At 39.6% G+C, this 18,382-nt stretch overlaps 1 protein-coding gene across 8 annotated transcripts in view; it reads right to left on the reverse strand.

The window, feature by feature from the left end:
* The window catches only part of SMOC2 (SPARC related modular calcium binding 2), a 149,717-nt gene that overhangs the window by 98,609 nt on the left and 32,726 nt on the right, over window positions 1–18,382 (reverse strand). For all 8 annotated transcript variants that reach the window (XM_055714315.1, XM_055714314.1, XM_055714313.1 and 5 more), the window contains exon 2: window positions 4,145–4,316. In XM_055714315.1, the coding sequence (XP_055570290.1) occupies window positions 4,145–4,316 (172 nt within the window). The remainder of the gene's footprint in view (window positions 1–4,144; window positions 4,317–18,382) is intronic.

The following is an 18,382-nucleotide window of genomic DNA, read 5'->3' on the forward strand; positions in this document are numbered from 1 at the left end:
ATGCAACTTTTTCATCACAATAGCAAATTTGAATATTCTTTGTGCCATTCTACAGAGATAAGGCTAAATTTTACAGCGATTCTGAACAGTTACCAGAGAAAAGAAGAAAAAAATAAAGGAAAAAACCCAGTGGTTTTTTTGTACATGTGGCATGTACAAGATGCTCCATGAAAAAAACCAGCTTCTTTCAGGTAGTCTTATCTATCATGATTTGTGACAGACATTCAGCCTTGCATTTGTAAGATAAAGAAGGGGGTCCTCACCTAGCAATGCCTCTCCCATTTCTTCTGGGGAAGATGCTTTTAGCTGATGCGTTGTGCATTTCTGTTCCCATACAAGCACAGCCTTTTGGAGTAACCTATACCATGTTTCAAATCATGTAAAACCCCCATTAAATATAAAACTGTTGCTACCGTCCCTATGGGAGCCTGCAGTGCTGGGCAACACTTCCTACTCATAATGGGCAACTGCATTGTTCAGGGATATAAATTAAAAGGGTTTTTTACCTTTTAGAATAAGGCGCTTTTTTGCTTGCTTGTTTGTGTTTTTTTGTTTGGTTTTGGCTTTTTGGTTTTTTGTAGAGATGATACTTCCACACGATTGGACTTATTTCAAGACTAAGAAACTTCAACCTGTACTTTTTGCATGCATTGACAGGGTATCAAAGACTTCGTTCTGTAAGTTACAAAACCTTCCAGTGCAACAGCCAGAGCTCTCCGGTCCCATCCTCACCAGCTGTAGTGGAGGGAACAGCGGTGAGTGCTAAAGGATGTAGCCTCTGTGTCTTTGTGAATGGTTTAAAAGCAATCATATTGCTTTTCTGCTTCTCGTATGTTTTGTTTCTTTAGCTATGCTGGGCCAGACTTACTGTGAAGCATTTGTGTGTGTGTGTGGGTGTGTAGTGGAACCCCATTACAGGTGATATTTAACAGTCCTCCTAACACAATAATTCTCAGCTGTCAAAATACATTTATTTATTAGATTTATAATCTTGTTGCACAGTAAACGTCTGTGTCAAGCAAGTGGCAAATCTCCAGAACTTCAGAGCTTAGATTTTGTTTTGAAAGGTATCCAAAAATGTGGATGTTCATCTACAGCATACGCAGATTATTTGAGACCTTTGAAACTGCAAAAGCAGGCTGGAAATTTTATGAGATAGAACTTCTTATAGTGTTTCCAAGCTTAGCAATAGATTCCAGCACTGCTTGGAAATGGACTGGGGGAAAAAAATCATAAAGCTTTGTAATATCTTCAGAAAACCCCACTACCAGAACAGTCTGTTTTGATGCTTTTTTTGTCAAAGGTGAGCTGTTTTTCAGAACTGAGAGGAAGGTTCAGGTTTGTTTAAGCTGTTTTAACCTTGCTGCAGCCATCAGGAACTGATGATCAGGACAGGAGTGCAAGAAAGCAACATGGTTTAAATTTTGCCAGTTTTCTGTCATTTAGTTTAAGATCCAGAATTTAAAATGGTTTGCTTTAAAATGTTAAAGCATCACCTGAGCTTTTCAATATTGTTGTGAATAAAACTTGAATTAAAAAAAAGCAAAGCAAGCATATTTCAAGCAAACTATCCCTTTGTAATTTTAGTATGTAAGCGCTCAAAACCAAATAGATGAGACAAATGTTGAGAAAAGGTGAGTAGGAGAAAAGATAGTCAATCCAAACGGGTTTTTCAAGAAAAAAGACACAAAGAAAGCAGCCACCAGTCTGGTGGTAGTTCAAACTCCCTTACGGATGTAAAAGAAATCACCATTCTGAATATATATGTGAGAAAATATGGACTCAAAAGTATTTCAAAAGGTTGTCAACACAGACTGTCAAGGTGTTTAGATTTCTAGTGAATAGACTGAATCAAACAAAAAGCTGATCACCATGTTTTCAACTAATTAAAATGGTACCTGGAAGTATTTAATTTTCAGACAGGATTTTTGTGAGGTGAACAGGGATTTTTACCTGATAAGAAGACTGGAGGAGACAGACGCAGACTTAAGGCTGGCTTTTCTGATCAATGATGGATAAATATCAGACACAGATTTAAAGTTCTGAACCCTGTACAGGTACTATGTCTTTTCTCCCTTCATAACTTCCACATGCAAACATTCACGTTTCTTTTTTTCCTGCATTAGCAACCTCAAAACTTGCTCCAAAACCAATGTTTTAAAGGGACAGGATAGGGGCATGGTGTCTTTTTTTTTTAGGGGGACAGATGAACACTTCCAAAAGGATTTGCTTTCATTCCAACATGAAATGAAAGCAAATTCTGAAACCTTGAAAGTTGCTCTGAAATGGAACCATCACTTTTTGATTAGCCCTACTAAAACAACCCTCTGCTCTTTGGTCAAAGTATCACCTGTGACAACAAATTTCACCACCCAAAAGCAACTGGCTCAAGAGAGGTCTTAATCTGAGGACTTCCTTAGCTCTTTCAGAAGAATGTTTGATGGGACTATCAAAAGTAGCTCTAGCAATGCTAACACTGAAACTTCAGATAGGCTTATGAATCTCCTTTTTCTTCTCCAAAACATATTTTTACAGCTTGAAATATTTCTGATTATTGCAGCCACAGCTGGGAATAAAGACATTGGTCACTTCAAAATCTGACTGCTTTAATTGAATAAGCAATACCGTGAAAATGTAAAATTTAAAAGAGCACTGATCTGTTGCTGATATTGACCAAGTATGTTATTGGCAATCATGTGTCTATTGACAATCAAATGAAAAAATACTTAAACTTTAGAATGATGTTTGCATTAATTTAATTGTAAGATTTAAAACATCTGATTGATGAGGGCATGGTGTGTACTTGCTATTAGCAATACTTAAGCTGCCTAAGGTGTCTAATTCCAAGTCTACAATTGTACTGACACACTATTCATTAATAAATAAACGGCAGATGAGCACTTCTCCAAATTATAGCTCTTGACTGCACAGAATTTGCCAGCATTGCTGAAGACATCTTCAGTAGAGCAATTCAATACATCTTTATGGAAAAAAAAATCTTGCAGATGACATTGTCAATATGGTAAGAGGAAAAAACAATTGAAACCACTCAAAACTGATTTGCATAAAATTCTATAATGCTCTAATGTATAAAATGAACAAATACAAAGTGCACAATAATCCTCTCTGTCGTTCATGAGTGTAACAAAAGCTTTGGCTCAGGTAGCTTCATTATGTTATCCTTGTTCACAAAAGTAAATAGATCCATCAGCTAATACAATGGCTTATTATGAAAGAGCTGAAGAATGAGCATAGGATTTCATCTAGGCAGAAGATGAGACAGAATGTTTCTTTGAAGCAGTCTTGATGCTTCAGAGGTTTGCTGGAGCTAATGGAGAGAGATGATGTGGAAAATTGCCTCCTAGAGGTTCAATCGGTGTGGTCCCTGGGGTTTTCTCACCACCAGCCCCCCTGCCCCTCTCTTTTGGACAGAGAGAAAGGGAAAGTAAATCTTTATGACCACTGCTATTCTTACATCTTAGAAAGAAGATCATTGTGTTGGGAATCACCCTACATTTCAGTAAGGAACTGCTTTCTCCACCACCAGGCTACTCTAAAAGTGAAAAGATTTAACTGTGAATACTTTGTAAGTATTGGAGCTGAAATGCTACAGTTGCACATTGCAGTTTCTCTCAGCAGAGATTAGATGTAAAAGAGTAGATGATGTAGGTAGAAATGGCCTGTGAGGGCTCTAAACATTACAAACCTTTTTCTTTTTTTTTCCCTTCCCTCCCCACTGCCCTTCCTCCAAATGACTGCAGGTAGGAAACACAAGACTGAATTTGACCATCTTTACCTCAAAATACCCTACTGCAGTAGCAAGAAACCTCGGGAGATAACAATCTTAAGTTACTCTGAGCCTGCCAATGATATGGTCCTTCAGAATAAGGCCCTAACCTTGCAATTGCCTTAATAGTGACTTATAGTGTAAATGGATCAGAGAGTCATACTTTTGCTCACGGGTAAAATTAATGTATCTTTATGTAGCATATTGTTATAGAATTAACAGGATGGATTTCAACCTACTTGCTTTTAGAAAACTCTTCATGTACAGCGCTCCTAGTTTTCAACACACAGAAATTTTCAAAAACTATTTAAAGTCTGTTATTTTTCATTATGATGAAGGAAAATTTGATTTGCTCACCTTTGCAGTTTCCCCGGTAGGCTATTTCCAGCTGAGGGTCTTTGCATTTTGCTCGTTGAAATTCACACCGGGACAGAAAAGTTCTTCCATCAGATGCACAGAGTGATTTCTGAGGGGAACCTGCACAGTCCAGGCTGCATTCTCTGTCTTTGTCTTGGTCCACTCTCAAAAACTAGAAATTAATAAATTATTGTTTCAGGAATGCTATTTCCATGCAAAAACTGTTTCGTCATCCCTTTCCCCAGGGAAGATGTACAAATATTACCCAAAACTGAAAAGAAAACTCTGCCTTTATAGCCTATTCAAATACTAGCTGATCCATCATATCTGGGGTTATTCAGCTGCTGCTTTGAAATGATAGTGATTGCAACATTTCTTTAACATACACAACATCCACTATCACAATTAGGAAATCTCTGAATCTCCTTCAACCATTATGAAAACAGTGGCTTGGAGCTGTTACAGCAAAAATGGTTATGGCAGAAATATTCTTCATAAGAAAAATGAGACAGCAATGGAAACTTGTCTATTTTATTAGCTATGCATTAACTACTCTAAAATAACAAGCTGAAAAGTCTGTTCTGAGATCCAAATAGGATATTTAACATCAATGCTTCTCTAAAATTACACCTGCAATATCTCCAATGGCCTCAGTGCAAGAGGTCTGAAAAGAAAATGAGCGAGGTAGGAAAATCTTACAAAGCACCTTACGCAACAAAACAGATCATTTATTTTTGCAATGTTCTTAGTCAAAATCTAAAGATGCCTCAACAAAACAGAAATTTCAGATGTGTTTTATAGAAATGTTTGTATTTGTGTGTATGCTTGCCTATAAAAATACATGCCAAGATCGACAAGGGAAATGTTATAGGCTTGCAGTTCTTCCAGTGAGACCACTCTTGTAACGTGGACTATGGAGTCCTGCACCTGGGCCACAACCCCACACAATGCTACAAGCTTGTGGAGGAGTGACTGGAAAGTCACCTGGAGGAAAAGGACCTGGGGGTGCTGCTTGACAGCCAGCTGAATATGAGCCAGCAGTGTGCCCAGGTGGCCAAGAAGGCCAATAGCATCCTGGCTTGTAGCAGAAACAGTGTGGCCAGAAGGACCAGGGAAGAGACCATCCCCCTGTGCTGGCACTGGTGAGGCTGCACCTTGAATTCTGTGTCCAATTTTGGGCCCCTCACCACAAGAAAAACATTGAGGTGCTGGAGTGTGTCCAGAGATGGGCAATGAAGATGGTGAAGGGTGGTGCTTAGGAGCATGGTCTAGTGTTGGACTTGGCAGTGTTATTTTTACAGTTGGACTCGATGATCTTAGAGGTCTTTTCCAACCTAAATGATTCCATGATTCTATGAGTCAGCTGCCATTCCAAAATGTCCCACAATGGCAAACAAGGAAGACAAAACCTGAACTAGGCTGTGTGCTGTGTGCAAAACAGTCTTGAGCCAAAAAATTCAACTTGTTACCAACCAAAAAAATCTTCTGACTGCTGTTTTGAGCATGGGCTGAGCCTGGCATGGGTTGCCTATGACTGCAAACCCGCAGGGATGTCCCTGCTCCAGCATGTATTGCCCATGGGGCACAGTCCCTGGGGGCTGTTCTTGTACCAGTGTGGGTCACCTGTGGGCTACGGTGTCTTTTTCTGGACTGGCACAGGGAAGTTCATGTCCTTTTCTCACACTGGAGAGCCCTGCAAGGTCCTGGCTATTCAAACCCTGTCAGTTCTGCCATTGCACCACGTTCTCCCTTTCTCAGAAATTCCATCTCATCTCCTCCAGAAGAGAGTGAGCGGGTATAGGCTGACAGAAGTAATTTTGTTTGTTCCTATTGTGACTTTCATCAGAGGCTCCCCTTTCTAGTTCTGCCACAAAGTCACACTGTACCTGGAGTAACTCTTCATCCCTCCACCCCCAAAATGGCAGGCAAGGCTCATGAGTTTGGCACCGCTCTTGGCACTGTGGAAAGCAGGAGCTGCTCACCCTGAAACGTGCTGCCAAAGAACTAATAATTTCTGAAGTTGCTGCGTGCCAGCCAAAACCAAAGACAGCCAAAAGCAAAGATAGTACTTTATCCTCTGAGCTCCTGAAAAGCGGGGACTAGGGATGAGGTGAACTTGAAAAGTCCTCAGATTAATTTCTTCATCCTTTTTCTGTTTCTGAATAAGCACAAAATTAAGTCAGTAATACAGCTACCAGGAGATAATCATTCTCCTTAGCATTAGGAGGCACCTGATCAAAAGCCTTCATCCAGCTGAAGTTTCAGTGGTGCTACTTCATTATCACAAACCTCGGATACAGAAAATTTTGAACTTCAGACTGGAAACTTGGACTACTAGGAGGAAAATTTCAAGCAAAAAAAGAGAACAAAGAACAGTATTTCAGCAGGAAAGAGTAGTACAATGTAAAAAAATCAGAAAACATTTGCTGTATATAGTTTCCCTGCATTTTATTACACACACAAAAAAAAAAATTATACAGACAATCATAAATCTCTTTAATCTTCATACTTAAACAGTGGCCTATTTGCATTTGCTGTCACTTAACATGAGGAAATACAGATGTCTATCTAGAGAGTGTGCCTGAAAGTGGAGAGACAATCTGAAAGGTATCACTTTAAAATAGTCATATGGTTGCATTTTGATGAGAATTTTTATATTTTAGTGGCACAATAACATAAAAAGAAAAGCTTCCTTTTCCTGATGTTTTTGAGCAATTTTTCATTTTTAACAATTATCTCCAGAAGCAAATTACTCACAAATCATTCACAAATTACACACAAACCCCAAACCTTTCTTCTTGAAATTTAGCTATAGAGCTCCAAAAGTGGAAAAGAGATGCTCCTTTTCAACCCATTTTAGTGCTGTTTTGCAGATCCTTCTTGCTTACAGAAATCAATAATTAGCTGAGCTGAGTGGGTAGGGAGAAAAACTGAAGTCATCTCCCTTCACCTGCAAAATGAGCAGCAGTGAAGACAGGCTTTCGTGACACTGCCCGGGCGCCCTGATGAGCTGCAGGCTGGGGCCCCCCAGTGAGGTCCTCCAAGCCACCCTTCCTTGCCTGAGGCGCATCTGCAGGACACCAGGTTCAGGCCCAGCTAGGGTGGTAAAAAGGACTTTTCATGGAAAAATGGACCACATGGGGCCTCTGGGAGAAAAACCGGATCCAGTCCCCTGCTTTGCCTCAGACTTCCCCTGTGGATTTGGTGATGGCAAGTCAATTGATCTCCCTTTTCCTATTTTGTGAAGTAAGGATCTGAGTACAGCCTTTTTGTGGGTATAAGACTACCCCTCTGTAATGCCTAGGCACTTTGCCACCCTTAATTTATCCTCAGCAACATCCCTGTTGAGCAGAGAATCATTTTTCCAAAGCACAGGAAGGCTTCACGACCCACAGAGAATCATGTGGTGGATCAGGGAACTGCACCCAGGCACCACAAAAAGCAGAGCAACAGTCTAGCCTCTGTCCCATTTTTCTCCAGACTTTCCTCATCTTTTCTGTTTTGAGTTGTTGCAGGACTTACAATGGGTATGCCTGATCACAGCGGGCAAACCACAGTAATACAGTGGACAGAAAATCTCCTTAATCGTCCCAGGAACAAAATCCACTCCCTTAAGAGCGTGATAGTTCACAGATAAAGCTATATTTTAGAAAGCATTTATCCAAAGAGTTTTATTTAAGTATTTCATTATTTCAAAGCCTTAGAGGAGATTAGGGTAAATTATGGGTTCAAGGATATTCAAGCAACCTGGAAAAGCAGAGGATGGAGACATACCCAAGAGACAAAACCACTTGAATAGCTTGTTGGTTAGCCAAACCTCACTGGAGAATTTGGGTTGTACATTAAACAATTTCCACCAACCTAGAGTAACTGAGGGATTTAAGAGCAGGAAGGACAAAAAGGCAAGCAGCTGTGAGAAAAGATAGCATACAAGAGAGACTAGCAAATGTACTTACTTAAAAAAAAAAGATAGAAAGTATATGGTTGGCATTTGGAAAGTACTCCCTTGTCATCTTTGCTACAGCAGCATAAGATGATACAAGCCTAAAAAAGTATTATTTGCTCACATGTAGCCAAAGGAATCAATATGTCAAAACTACTAGAAATGCTGAAACAAGCAAGGGCTATGGGATGTCTTATGGGATTTGCCATTTGTTTCAACAGGAACAAGCGGAGTCAGTGTCACAAAAACTGGGATCATACTGATGCACATTTCAGAGCTGTACTCTCCTGTGAAAATATTCCTTTTGATTAAAATAGAACAGTTGAGAGAGAGAGAAAGATGGTTCTAGATGGACAAGAAGGTGACTCACCCTGAATACTGGCACATCTATTCCTGTCATTAAGTTCATTTAACAAACAAATCTGTTATTGTACAAACGTGATTCACTGAAAGACGCGCTTAAAGCAGCATTTCTGTTGAATGCTGGTAGCAACCGAAATTAAGTTGACCAACCTGAGGTGGAACTATTTTGAACAACCAGCAAAAATGAGACAATTATGGTTAATGCCTATTAAAAAGCAAACGACTTTTAACAGAGAGGTGTTCCTGCCCCTAATCACACAGAAACCAGCCTAGTCAAGTTTAAGAAAATTGTTTTCAACTACAAATTTGAGCTTATGCTACAGATTAACAGGCATGGCTCCTCAACTGGAGTTACTTTAACTTGTCTTCTGCTTTATATTTTAATATCATTTAAAAAATTTTACAGCCTCCAATCTATTTCAGCCTTTCCAAAGCATTACACTTTACAACACCCAATTTCCAAGGGGCCTACTATTCTATACTAGGCACTGCTTTAAATTCTCAGGTAGTATTTCTGGGAAGAAAGAACAGTAATGGGACTATATTAGAAAAATTATTGATTATTAAGTTTACCCCAGTTAATAAAACCAAAATCACTATAAACTGCATGTACTCATTGACAGATATAAGCATTGATAAAATATTATTTACTGTCATGTATTTCAAGTGTCACGGAATTACAGTGTTTTCCTTCACTGTCTCATGCACCAAAGGGTCTTAATACCAGTTGAAATGTGATCCCCTCCCCGTATCGCTAGTGGCCCCAGTGGTCTGTCATGCTTCTGTTACTGGAGTTTGGTAACACTGGAATTGTCAGAGTATGAAGTAGTATACTTGAAACCTTGCTTATACTGGGGAAAATTATTTCTGCTCTGTTTTCTGCTCTGCTTTATCTTTAATCTCTGTTTTTGTCACTGGTCCCACATCTGGGCTGTGGATTATCAGGATGCTTATTTCCTCAACCACAAGCAACATGTTACAGTCCATGAGAAAGTTTTTTCCAGTACCTCAAGAGTAGGCATTTGATGGTTTCTTTACTGTGCTATTAAACCATTTATCAAGATAAGATGTCCATAAACTTGTTCACTGTTATGGCATAACACATATATTCTCTTTATCCTATACTACCCATGCTTATGCAGGGATTCAGTGTCATTGTCTCTGGTCTACATCCTGCTGCCACATCACTGCTACAGCAGAAAAGACCTTTGATGAAACAGAGTCACATGCACATTTCTGCATTTCCAAATCTGTGATCCCACCATCTACAGTGCAGAGCAATTCCCCTTCCACCTAGTGGATCACAGAGAATATTGGGATAAAATTGATGCACGGTTAGACAGTCAACAGTGGATACATCTACAAATCAAACTGCAAGTGCAAGAAAGCAGAAGAGTCCAGAGCAGTGTTACAGTCCGGACATGGGGAGCACAGACATCTCTCTCCATTGGAGGAGAAGCTGACGACAGATGCATTTAGGCTGAGGCGTAAAGATTAGTTATTGAATCTGGCTCACAGCTTTTTAAACAGTAATGGGAAATGCTCTGCTCTACATTTCACAATTTAGCGCACAGCTGTGGATTGTCTTTGGTCAGAGGCCACTATTTGATTAATCTGAGCAAGGCAGGGGAGTGTTCCCCAAATTCTTTTTTTTTCTGGCCAGCTTATAAGAAAGATTTCTTGCCGTCCTGTAGAGACATCCTTAACACAAACAGGCTGCACACAAAACATAACTCATAACTATGCTAAACCTATTTTTATGTTGCTCTAACATAAGTTTTCCTACTACAGTTAAAGTCCCAGAAACTGCTTCTTTTCTGTCTGTGGAAATAAACTCCATCCTCTTCTGTAAGATCAGGTTAGAGTCTGTGCACTAGGAAAAAGAAAGCCTTTCAAGTTCGTGGATTTGGATGGTTCATCAGAGGTTTTCAACTTTTCTTCAATTTATAGACCCCTTCGATTTCCATTGGACCTACACACCCACCACTGAGACTAGGTATTTAAACCTACTGAAAACAGGGTTTTATTCTGTTGCATTTTATGGACACCTTAAAACTTACATACAGACCTTCTCTCCAACCAAGTGTAAACTACTTCTTCAGAATCTAAAATGAAGTTCAAGCCTGCTTGCAAAACAGGAGAATAACAACTCATCCTGGCAGACTGAGGGCCAAAAAGGCCTGAAAAACAAGGAGAAGAGAAAAGATGGATGCTAGACATCACTGTTTTGCTTGGAAAAGCCTAGTGCAGACTATAGCTTTGAAGGCAATTTCTTTATCCTGTATCTGGTTACTGTAAGATGTTGAATAGAACGGCCTGACTTCCCTGCTGCTGGCATGGGAGGTCTGTGAACAAACTATGGAGCAGCACGCTCTAAAGTGGTTCTGTGCTTAGGGCTTTGTGCTGTTGAAAAATGTGCTGATTTACAGTGATTTATGCAGCCATGCTGTTTCTGTCTGATAGCTGCCTGAAGGGCAGATGTGGAAATCTCCAAGCTAGGAATATTTTGTTCCCTCTGGGCTCATTTGCAATGGGAAAATGAGTTAGACAATAGTAATGTGTGTGTGTGTGTGTGTGTGTATGTATGTGTATATATTTATACACACATACCATTGTCTATATATATCCACACGTGCAGGCTATAATATGTAAAGTCATATTGCCATGTATATTTCAGAAAAAGGTAATGATGTTTAAACATCAACATGTTACTGTCTGCATTAGAGAGCGCTCTAACCAGCTAGTTTGTTTCAGTTAATCTGCTTTATTAAACCGCCACTCATTTTTTTAATATTTATTTCATTACTTTTTTGACCAAGGAATGAAGAGAAAGGTACATTTACAGAACAAACCCTACTCTCATCTCAGTGCCATGGAAAAGCATTCAACCCTAGTGCTGAAACATATGGAAAACCTAAGCTCCCTTATCCTTGTTATTGAGTTATTTAGGACAGTACCAGAAGACAACTTCAAGATGACAACTGCTGTACTTAACCTATCTAACCGATCAGTTCCCCTTGCACTGTCTCACTGAAGCAAAACAGTCCTTCCTGACTGTTCCAGGACAAGCCCAGAGCTGCCTACTTAAAACTGTGAGCTTCTCCTTTGCCCAAACATACAGACCATCATCATCGAGGTTAAGCTCGCATGGAAGAATTTACACAGAAAGCCACCACACACAGGCCTACTCAGATACCATTCTGATGAGCTAGAATGAGCCCGTTCCTGCTATTATAGTGGGCAAGGTCATCTGCACTTACAACAAAGAACCTCATCAAAACATTTCTGTGCCTGTTCTCCATGGTAAAGGTTCATGGTGTAAATCAGAATCATATTCCACTACCTGACAAGTAAGCAGACTACTGACTTCAGTGAGGTTATCGCAGACATCTAGAAGCGATCATCTGTTCTTGAAAGTTCATTTATCCCTGTTCACATAAAAAAATTATTTTTCCAGCCACAATAGTGCAGCACTCTCCAGGGCAGCCCGCCACGATCATGATTTCATAACTAGTTGCTATATATATATAGCTATATATATATAAATATAACTAGTTGCTATAGACTAAAGAAACTAGAAAACAACACCTTTAGGATAAGATTTACCTTAGGAGAAGATAGATCATATCCTAGAAATGTCCCTTCCACTTTCTGAACTGGAGAGACTGATCAACTAGCTGTCCTGTAAATGGTTGAAGTCCTATGAGATTGACCCAGCCCGTAGTGTCAAAGAAAAATAAAGGGGAAGAAACATTAAAAGTCTAGGGTTCCAGATGACCAAAACAGAGATGGCTTTAGGTTTCAAAGAGAACATTACCAATAAAGTCTCTGTAGGTGTCTGTGCATCTGCAAGGCACAGAAAAGGGAGAATTGTCTCTAATGCCTGCTGAGACATCATTTTATTGAAAAGGACCCTTTTAAACCTCTGAACACACACACCACCTTTGCCTCATAATATATCATTAAACTCTTCATTGTAACTTATGACAGCAAACCTTTTCCAAGTAAACTTTAGCAAGGATGGTTGCAGGAACCAGCTAGAGCATGCAAGTTCACTGAGTGGGGAGGTGAGGGTTGGTTTGCTGGGGGTTTTGTCGGGTTCTGTTGTTATCGTGGTGGTGATGGTGTTGGTGTTTCATTTTTTTTAATAAACCTTGGGTCAGTACCCAAAGTCAGTGCCACATTACCTATCGACTAGGACAGTGTTTTGCTTTACTCCCTCAGTGCCTGGAGTGCAGTGGAGCTCTTGGAGACTCACTGCCAAAACTACAGTACCATCTTTTTATGACCAGCACAGAAAACTGATTATTAAACAGGGTTGTGCTTCGATTTATATCTTTTGCTTTGGCATGTTATTTTTTAAATGTTTGTTGCTTCAACAGGTGTTTTTTTTAAGTGAGCTCTGCTTTACTGTGTTGATGGAGGGATGGCAGGGCTGAATGTCAGCACATCCATCACTTCTTTTTACTGCTGCTTCACAAATAACTAAAAAAAGACAAAACTTCTCAGTTGTGCAACCATGTAAACTAGGAAGGACTGAGCTGAAATTGAAGCAAACCCAAGTGACACACATTCTTTCATGCTTTGAGGAAAGGATGGACATCAATTTATTACACATGCAAGCCCAAGTTTCATCATTACCATATCACAAATAAAGTTCCTCCCAACAGCTCACCAGCTGAAGGAGATTTCATGTGATTTGGTGGCTCAATGGTATTTTAGTATTTCTAATCTACTAATGGAAGTATTCTGGGGTTTTGGAGGCAGAGAACCACAGCTAATATAAAGAATTGTTGGGAGGCAGGGAGGAAAAGGACGCTGCAATGGGTTCAAAAGTACCAGTTGAGCAGTTTTTTTCTTCTCTTCAGTATAGTTCTGATCGAAAATGAACTGAATTGTTTTGGTCTCTGGAGGCACAGGGGAAGTTACAGCAAAAGAGCTTTCTGTACTGTTTAAGCATTCTGAGTATAGGATACCAGGAAACACTACAAGAATAAGGGATCTAAGTCTTTTCTTTTTTTCTTCCATTTGGCTTTGTCTTGGAAAGAAACTTCAAGGTAGTGCAATCATACCTCTTGAAGGGCTATTCTCTTGAATAGCTTAATTCTAGGATCTGGTTCCATCCCTACTAAGGTAAATACACAGACTTCAATAGCAGCAGGCTTGGGCTCCTATTAAGTAGCATTCAGCCCTGGTGAACTACCCTTTCAGAAGGATTTTTCACTGATTCATTTGAATTTTCCTACAATATAGTCTTCGGAAGCACAGACTACTCACTCCAAATGAGTCATGCCAGAAGCTGCAAAGTCTAAGCATCAGAAACAATGTATGAACAACCAATTTGTTAGCATTGACCTCATATAGCTACAACTGAACAAATGGTCTTAATTTTCAGGACACGATAAGCACTGCCAGTGACACTAAAACACCCATTATCTGACTACATTCATTCACTTCCAAGACTAAGAGTCCTCCATATTTCCCAAAACTACTCATTTTTGCAAACTGAGCCTAGTGTAATCACTATAGACGAAAACAGCTCACACATTTAATACTGTATTCAGAAGTAATAAAAGTGCATCACAGCAAGGACAGATAGACTGCACTTCCCCCTCCCAAAAAAACAGTTTACCTGGCTTTTCAGGGGTCAAAACATCTCCCTGTCATCTTTATTATACTTATTTTGAACTCCAGTTTAACATAAACAGCTGGTTTCTTTCATTTTGCACCATCAAAAAAATTCACTGGTATCTAAATGTAGGGTATCAGCTTGCTGTAAATGGTGCCTGAAAATTGAACTGTAGATTGCGATGGAAAGCATGACAGTCTCAAATACAGTGCTGAAAGCAGAACTGTTAAAAATGTGGTAAAGAAGAAAGAGAACTCTTATCAGGAAGGTGCTGTCCTTTGCACATACGTACAGCAGAGATCTCAGCCTTTTTATTTCTTCAGTAAATATGTAGGTTTTCTTTCTCTGTGTCCAGTGGCATTACTTCTCTTGGTTTCAGAGTATTACCAGCAAAGCGTAGAGGTTCAACAGAGTCAAAAAACACTTACAGATAAACAGACCTTGTGTCACCAGAGACAAATTTATACTGAAACTCAAACTGAAAGGGTTTCTAATCTGAAGGTATTCCGTTCTACATGTACTGCAACCCACTACTTTCTAGATGTGTCATGTGTCCAGTGTTCTGCATTTTTCCCAAGTCACTGGTAACTTTATGCCCTTCATTCTTGTGGTATTGTTATTCATAATCTTTTCTTTGGCTGGTTGCTGTCATTTATAGTGTTTCTTCTCAGTTGCCAGAAGTCACACAGGGAGAAAGTAAACAGAGAAACAGTGGGATGCATTGTCTATGTATTGAATTATCCTCTAGTTTACTTAAGCTTTTCATGAGTACTGACCCAGCTTTCAGAGTACAAGTGGACTAGCCCAGTCATCCTGTTACCCAGTTTCCTCGCACACAGCTAATGTGCCTGGTTGGTGTCTTTAATAACCACAGCTACGATTTGAGAAAATAGACACATTTTACTTTTTAATCTTGTTCAAAGGCTGCTCACATGAAAAGTATTTTGGCTTCTAAAATGTTGAAAAGCTATTTTAAAGTGCAAATAAAATCTAAGCCAGATCAACATCTCTGTATTTGAGGGATTTATTTGGGGATTGAAGAATATCAACACACACCCTTAAAGTGTCTGAGGTAGCTTAAAACAATAAAACTAAGAGCAATGACCTATTACTTAACATAAGAAGCATTAGGCTGAATGTCTGTCAGAAAGGCCAGAAACCTCCTCATCCACATAGGACAGGCAAAACCCTGAAAATTAGCTTCTAGGTGGGCTCAAACAGTCATCTCCAGGGTGACGTATTGCCACCCTCATCATTCCCTGGAATCACGAAAGGGAGGCCTCCTTCATAGCTCACCTCTGCTCTCTTCCCACCACATGCCCAAGCCCCACTAGCTCTCCACCAGTCCAGCAGCAATTACACTGGGGGATGTCAAAAAGACAACTTCATAAGAAGCTCTTACCTCAGTGAAGAGGACAAAACTTACTAAAGGAATACGGGGACCCCCTCAAAAACTAAAGTGAAACAGTACTGGATGTTGTGTTACAGGCCTGTAGGGAACAATCTCCCTTTGTGGGGGGACAGAAAGGCTCAGCTAAACAGGGCTTTTCTATATCTGAGTTTCTATGCAACTCTATTTAATGCCTATCATGATCAGCAGGCAACTGGCCACTCTCCATATGGCTGGTTGCCTTCTCTTCCTGGGGAACTAAAGAACACGGAGGGCATCTCAAATGACGAAGACACAGTATGAGACAATATCACAACAGAGCATTTCTTTTTATAATTTAAATCAAGTAAGCAACTGATTCACGCAGGGCAGAAACTCGATAAGACATCAAAGGTCTAATCCCCAACCCATAAAGCTAACTTGCTGACAATAACTGCAGAGCTCTAACTCTCTTACATTTATCACTGCCATCAGCTTCTTCAGAACAAAGTATTTTGGAAGGCAGGCAGGCAGGCAGCTGAGTCTGGGAGGCAGATTTTGCTCTTGTTAAACTGTTGATCTTAAAACAACATGTTGCTAGGTTTAAATACTGTCATCTTTAAAAGGAGAAATCATGCTAAAAGCAAACAGTTAAATAGATAGTACACATTTGGAATACAGAAGGGTTTAACAAGGCAGTCTAATGAGAAAAAAACCACTTTCCATAGGGACACAAGAACCTGGCTGTGGTTTTCTCAAACCACTGGCAGTTCTACTTCCTCCCAACTTTGGGGTTTTATGGAACTCTTGTATGTTTGTTTGTATTTTGGGCAAAAACATTTTTCCTTTAATTTAAACCATTGTTTTCCAAGGAAAAAAAGACATTAGGAAGCCATTTATTTCTAATTATTATGAAGACTTTTGCAAAAGAAAACCCTTGAATATGAAAAACAAAAATTTGTGTGTATCTAGAAGTGGGTGGGAGGGGTCAAGAAACCATGATCCAAACCAGGCAATTTACCAGAATAAAAATATTTTTTTTTCCAAGTTCTGTGTCACATTCTAAGTGGCCTTTGCTTTCTTTGTAGAAGACATTTTCTCTGCTGTTCTTTGCCTTGTACATGCCAGTTGATGAGTAGCTCTTGAATCTGCCCTAAAAGATTACCCAGCAATACCAGAGAATGTTAAAGAATCGTCATACCAGCAGTGCAACCCTTTAGTCCGTTTCCACTGTAGACTCGTATGTTTGAGATTTCTCAATAACAAAAGGAATTGTTACAGATGAGAAACCTGATGGAGGAGAAACTGCAGTTTCCATTTTAGTTCAGTAAGCAAAGACCCCATAGTAGGTGCTGTACTAAAAAAAAAAAAAAAAAACCACGCAAAGAAGCTCTAATGACAGTCACATGTACTGTACTATGGATAAAGAATCAACAATAGAAGAGACTACTGCACTCCAGAAGTGGAAAAATCCAATGCTGTTTCTAAACACAGCGGAGCTGAAGACACACAGATTATATCAGTTGATTGGGATCCATTGATAAAAAATCACTTATATCACAGATACTTTAAGACTTTTTTTTTTAATGGGATGCAATCAAAAGCAATTCTTACACACATAAAGGAGCCTAGATATTCTGTATTAGTGATAAGAAAACTCTTCCAAGGACTCTGAAAATACAACAGATAAAAAAACTAGAGGTCTAAAGAACAGGTATTTAATTTTAATCAGACTTTCTTGCAACTCACAAAGTGGAAGAATTGAGGCCCAGCAAGTTCCAGTTCTTACCAACAGCTTATCTAAACATCATGTTTCTACAACCCAAGAGTGAAGATTTCTGGAGTCCAAAGTGTCTGATGCAATATTTTATATTTGTGGCTTTTAGTCATACTAGAAAAATCAAAGAATCTTATCCTCTCGCATTATTTTTGTTGGAAGCATATAATTATAACTCCATGTTACAGATATTGTTTATATGCAGTGGAACTGACCAACAAAATATGGACAGGGTGGCACCTATGAAATATTTTCCTATTTCATTGTGGAAAATAACTCCCTGATACAGTTTTTCACAGATGATAGCAGTTGGAAGAATATTTAACAGAGCCCATCCCCTTCTAACAAACATACTTATCCCACCAATTCCACATCCTCTTCCTCCCCTGTGTACAAGCTGTTGTCTTTCTTGGACTCTGCGACCTGGCTCTTGCAAATCATATTTTGTCATTTAGTGCTTTTTGGCTCAGGCTGAGCAACTGTAGCCACAGCTTTGTTTCTCCGTTTTGTGTAGTGGCCTAGAAAGTCAGCAGTGAGATGGCTAATTTCAAGCAAATTTCATTGGTGTGGGAGGAAGAAAAGAAATAATGAAGCCATTTTTAAAAAAGCATCTTCTTTGCTCCCTGCCCTCTGCCTCGAGGAGAGGGGGAAGAGTAGATGCCACAGCAGATGATGAGGGATTGTCACCTCCCCTGGCATTGTTGCCTGAGGGAAAAGGAGCATTAAGTGAAAGACCCAAGGGCAAGTGCTCATTCACCTCCCTTCCCCGTAGGAAGAGCCAAGCACTTAAGCAGAATTACAACCTGCCCACCACAGGCTACTGATGCTTTCTGTGGACAGTGCTTGACCACATTATAAAGCAATCTGCATAAATATGACAAATATCAGTGCAAACATATTCAGCCATGAATATGGCTTGGACTAGATGAACAAGGAGATTTTTTCAGCCTCCTTGGCAAATGCAACTCACAGTTTAACTGTTCAGAAAACAGAAGAGCAAAGCTTTTATGTGAATTGAATGTGTCCATAATTACTACTGGAGAGGCCTTCTAGTTAAGATGCAGGCTTGGAAACCTAAAAAAATCTGTCCTCCATCAGATCTAGCACAGGTTGCCTTTGATACATGGACTAAGTTATTCCTCTGTCAATGGACAATC

This window comes from Falco cherrug, chromosome 6 (genome assembly GCF_023634085.1).
Source record: "Falco cherrug isolate bFalChe1 chromosome 6, bFalChe1.pri, whole genome shotgun sequence".
In the NCBI taxonomy this organism is placed as follows: domain Eukaryota; kingdom Metazoa; phylum Chordata; class Aves; order Falconiformes; family Falconidae; genus Falco; species Falco cherrug.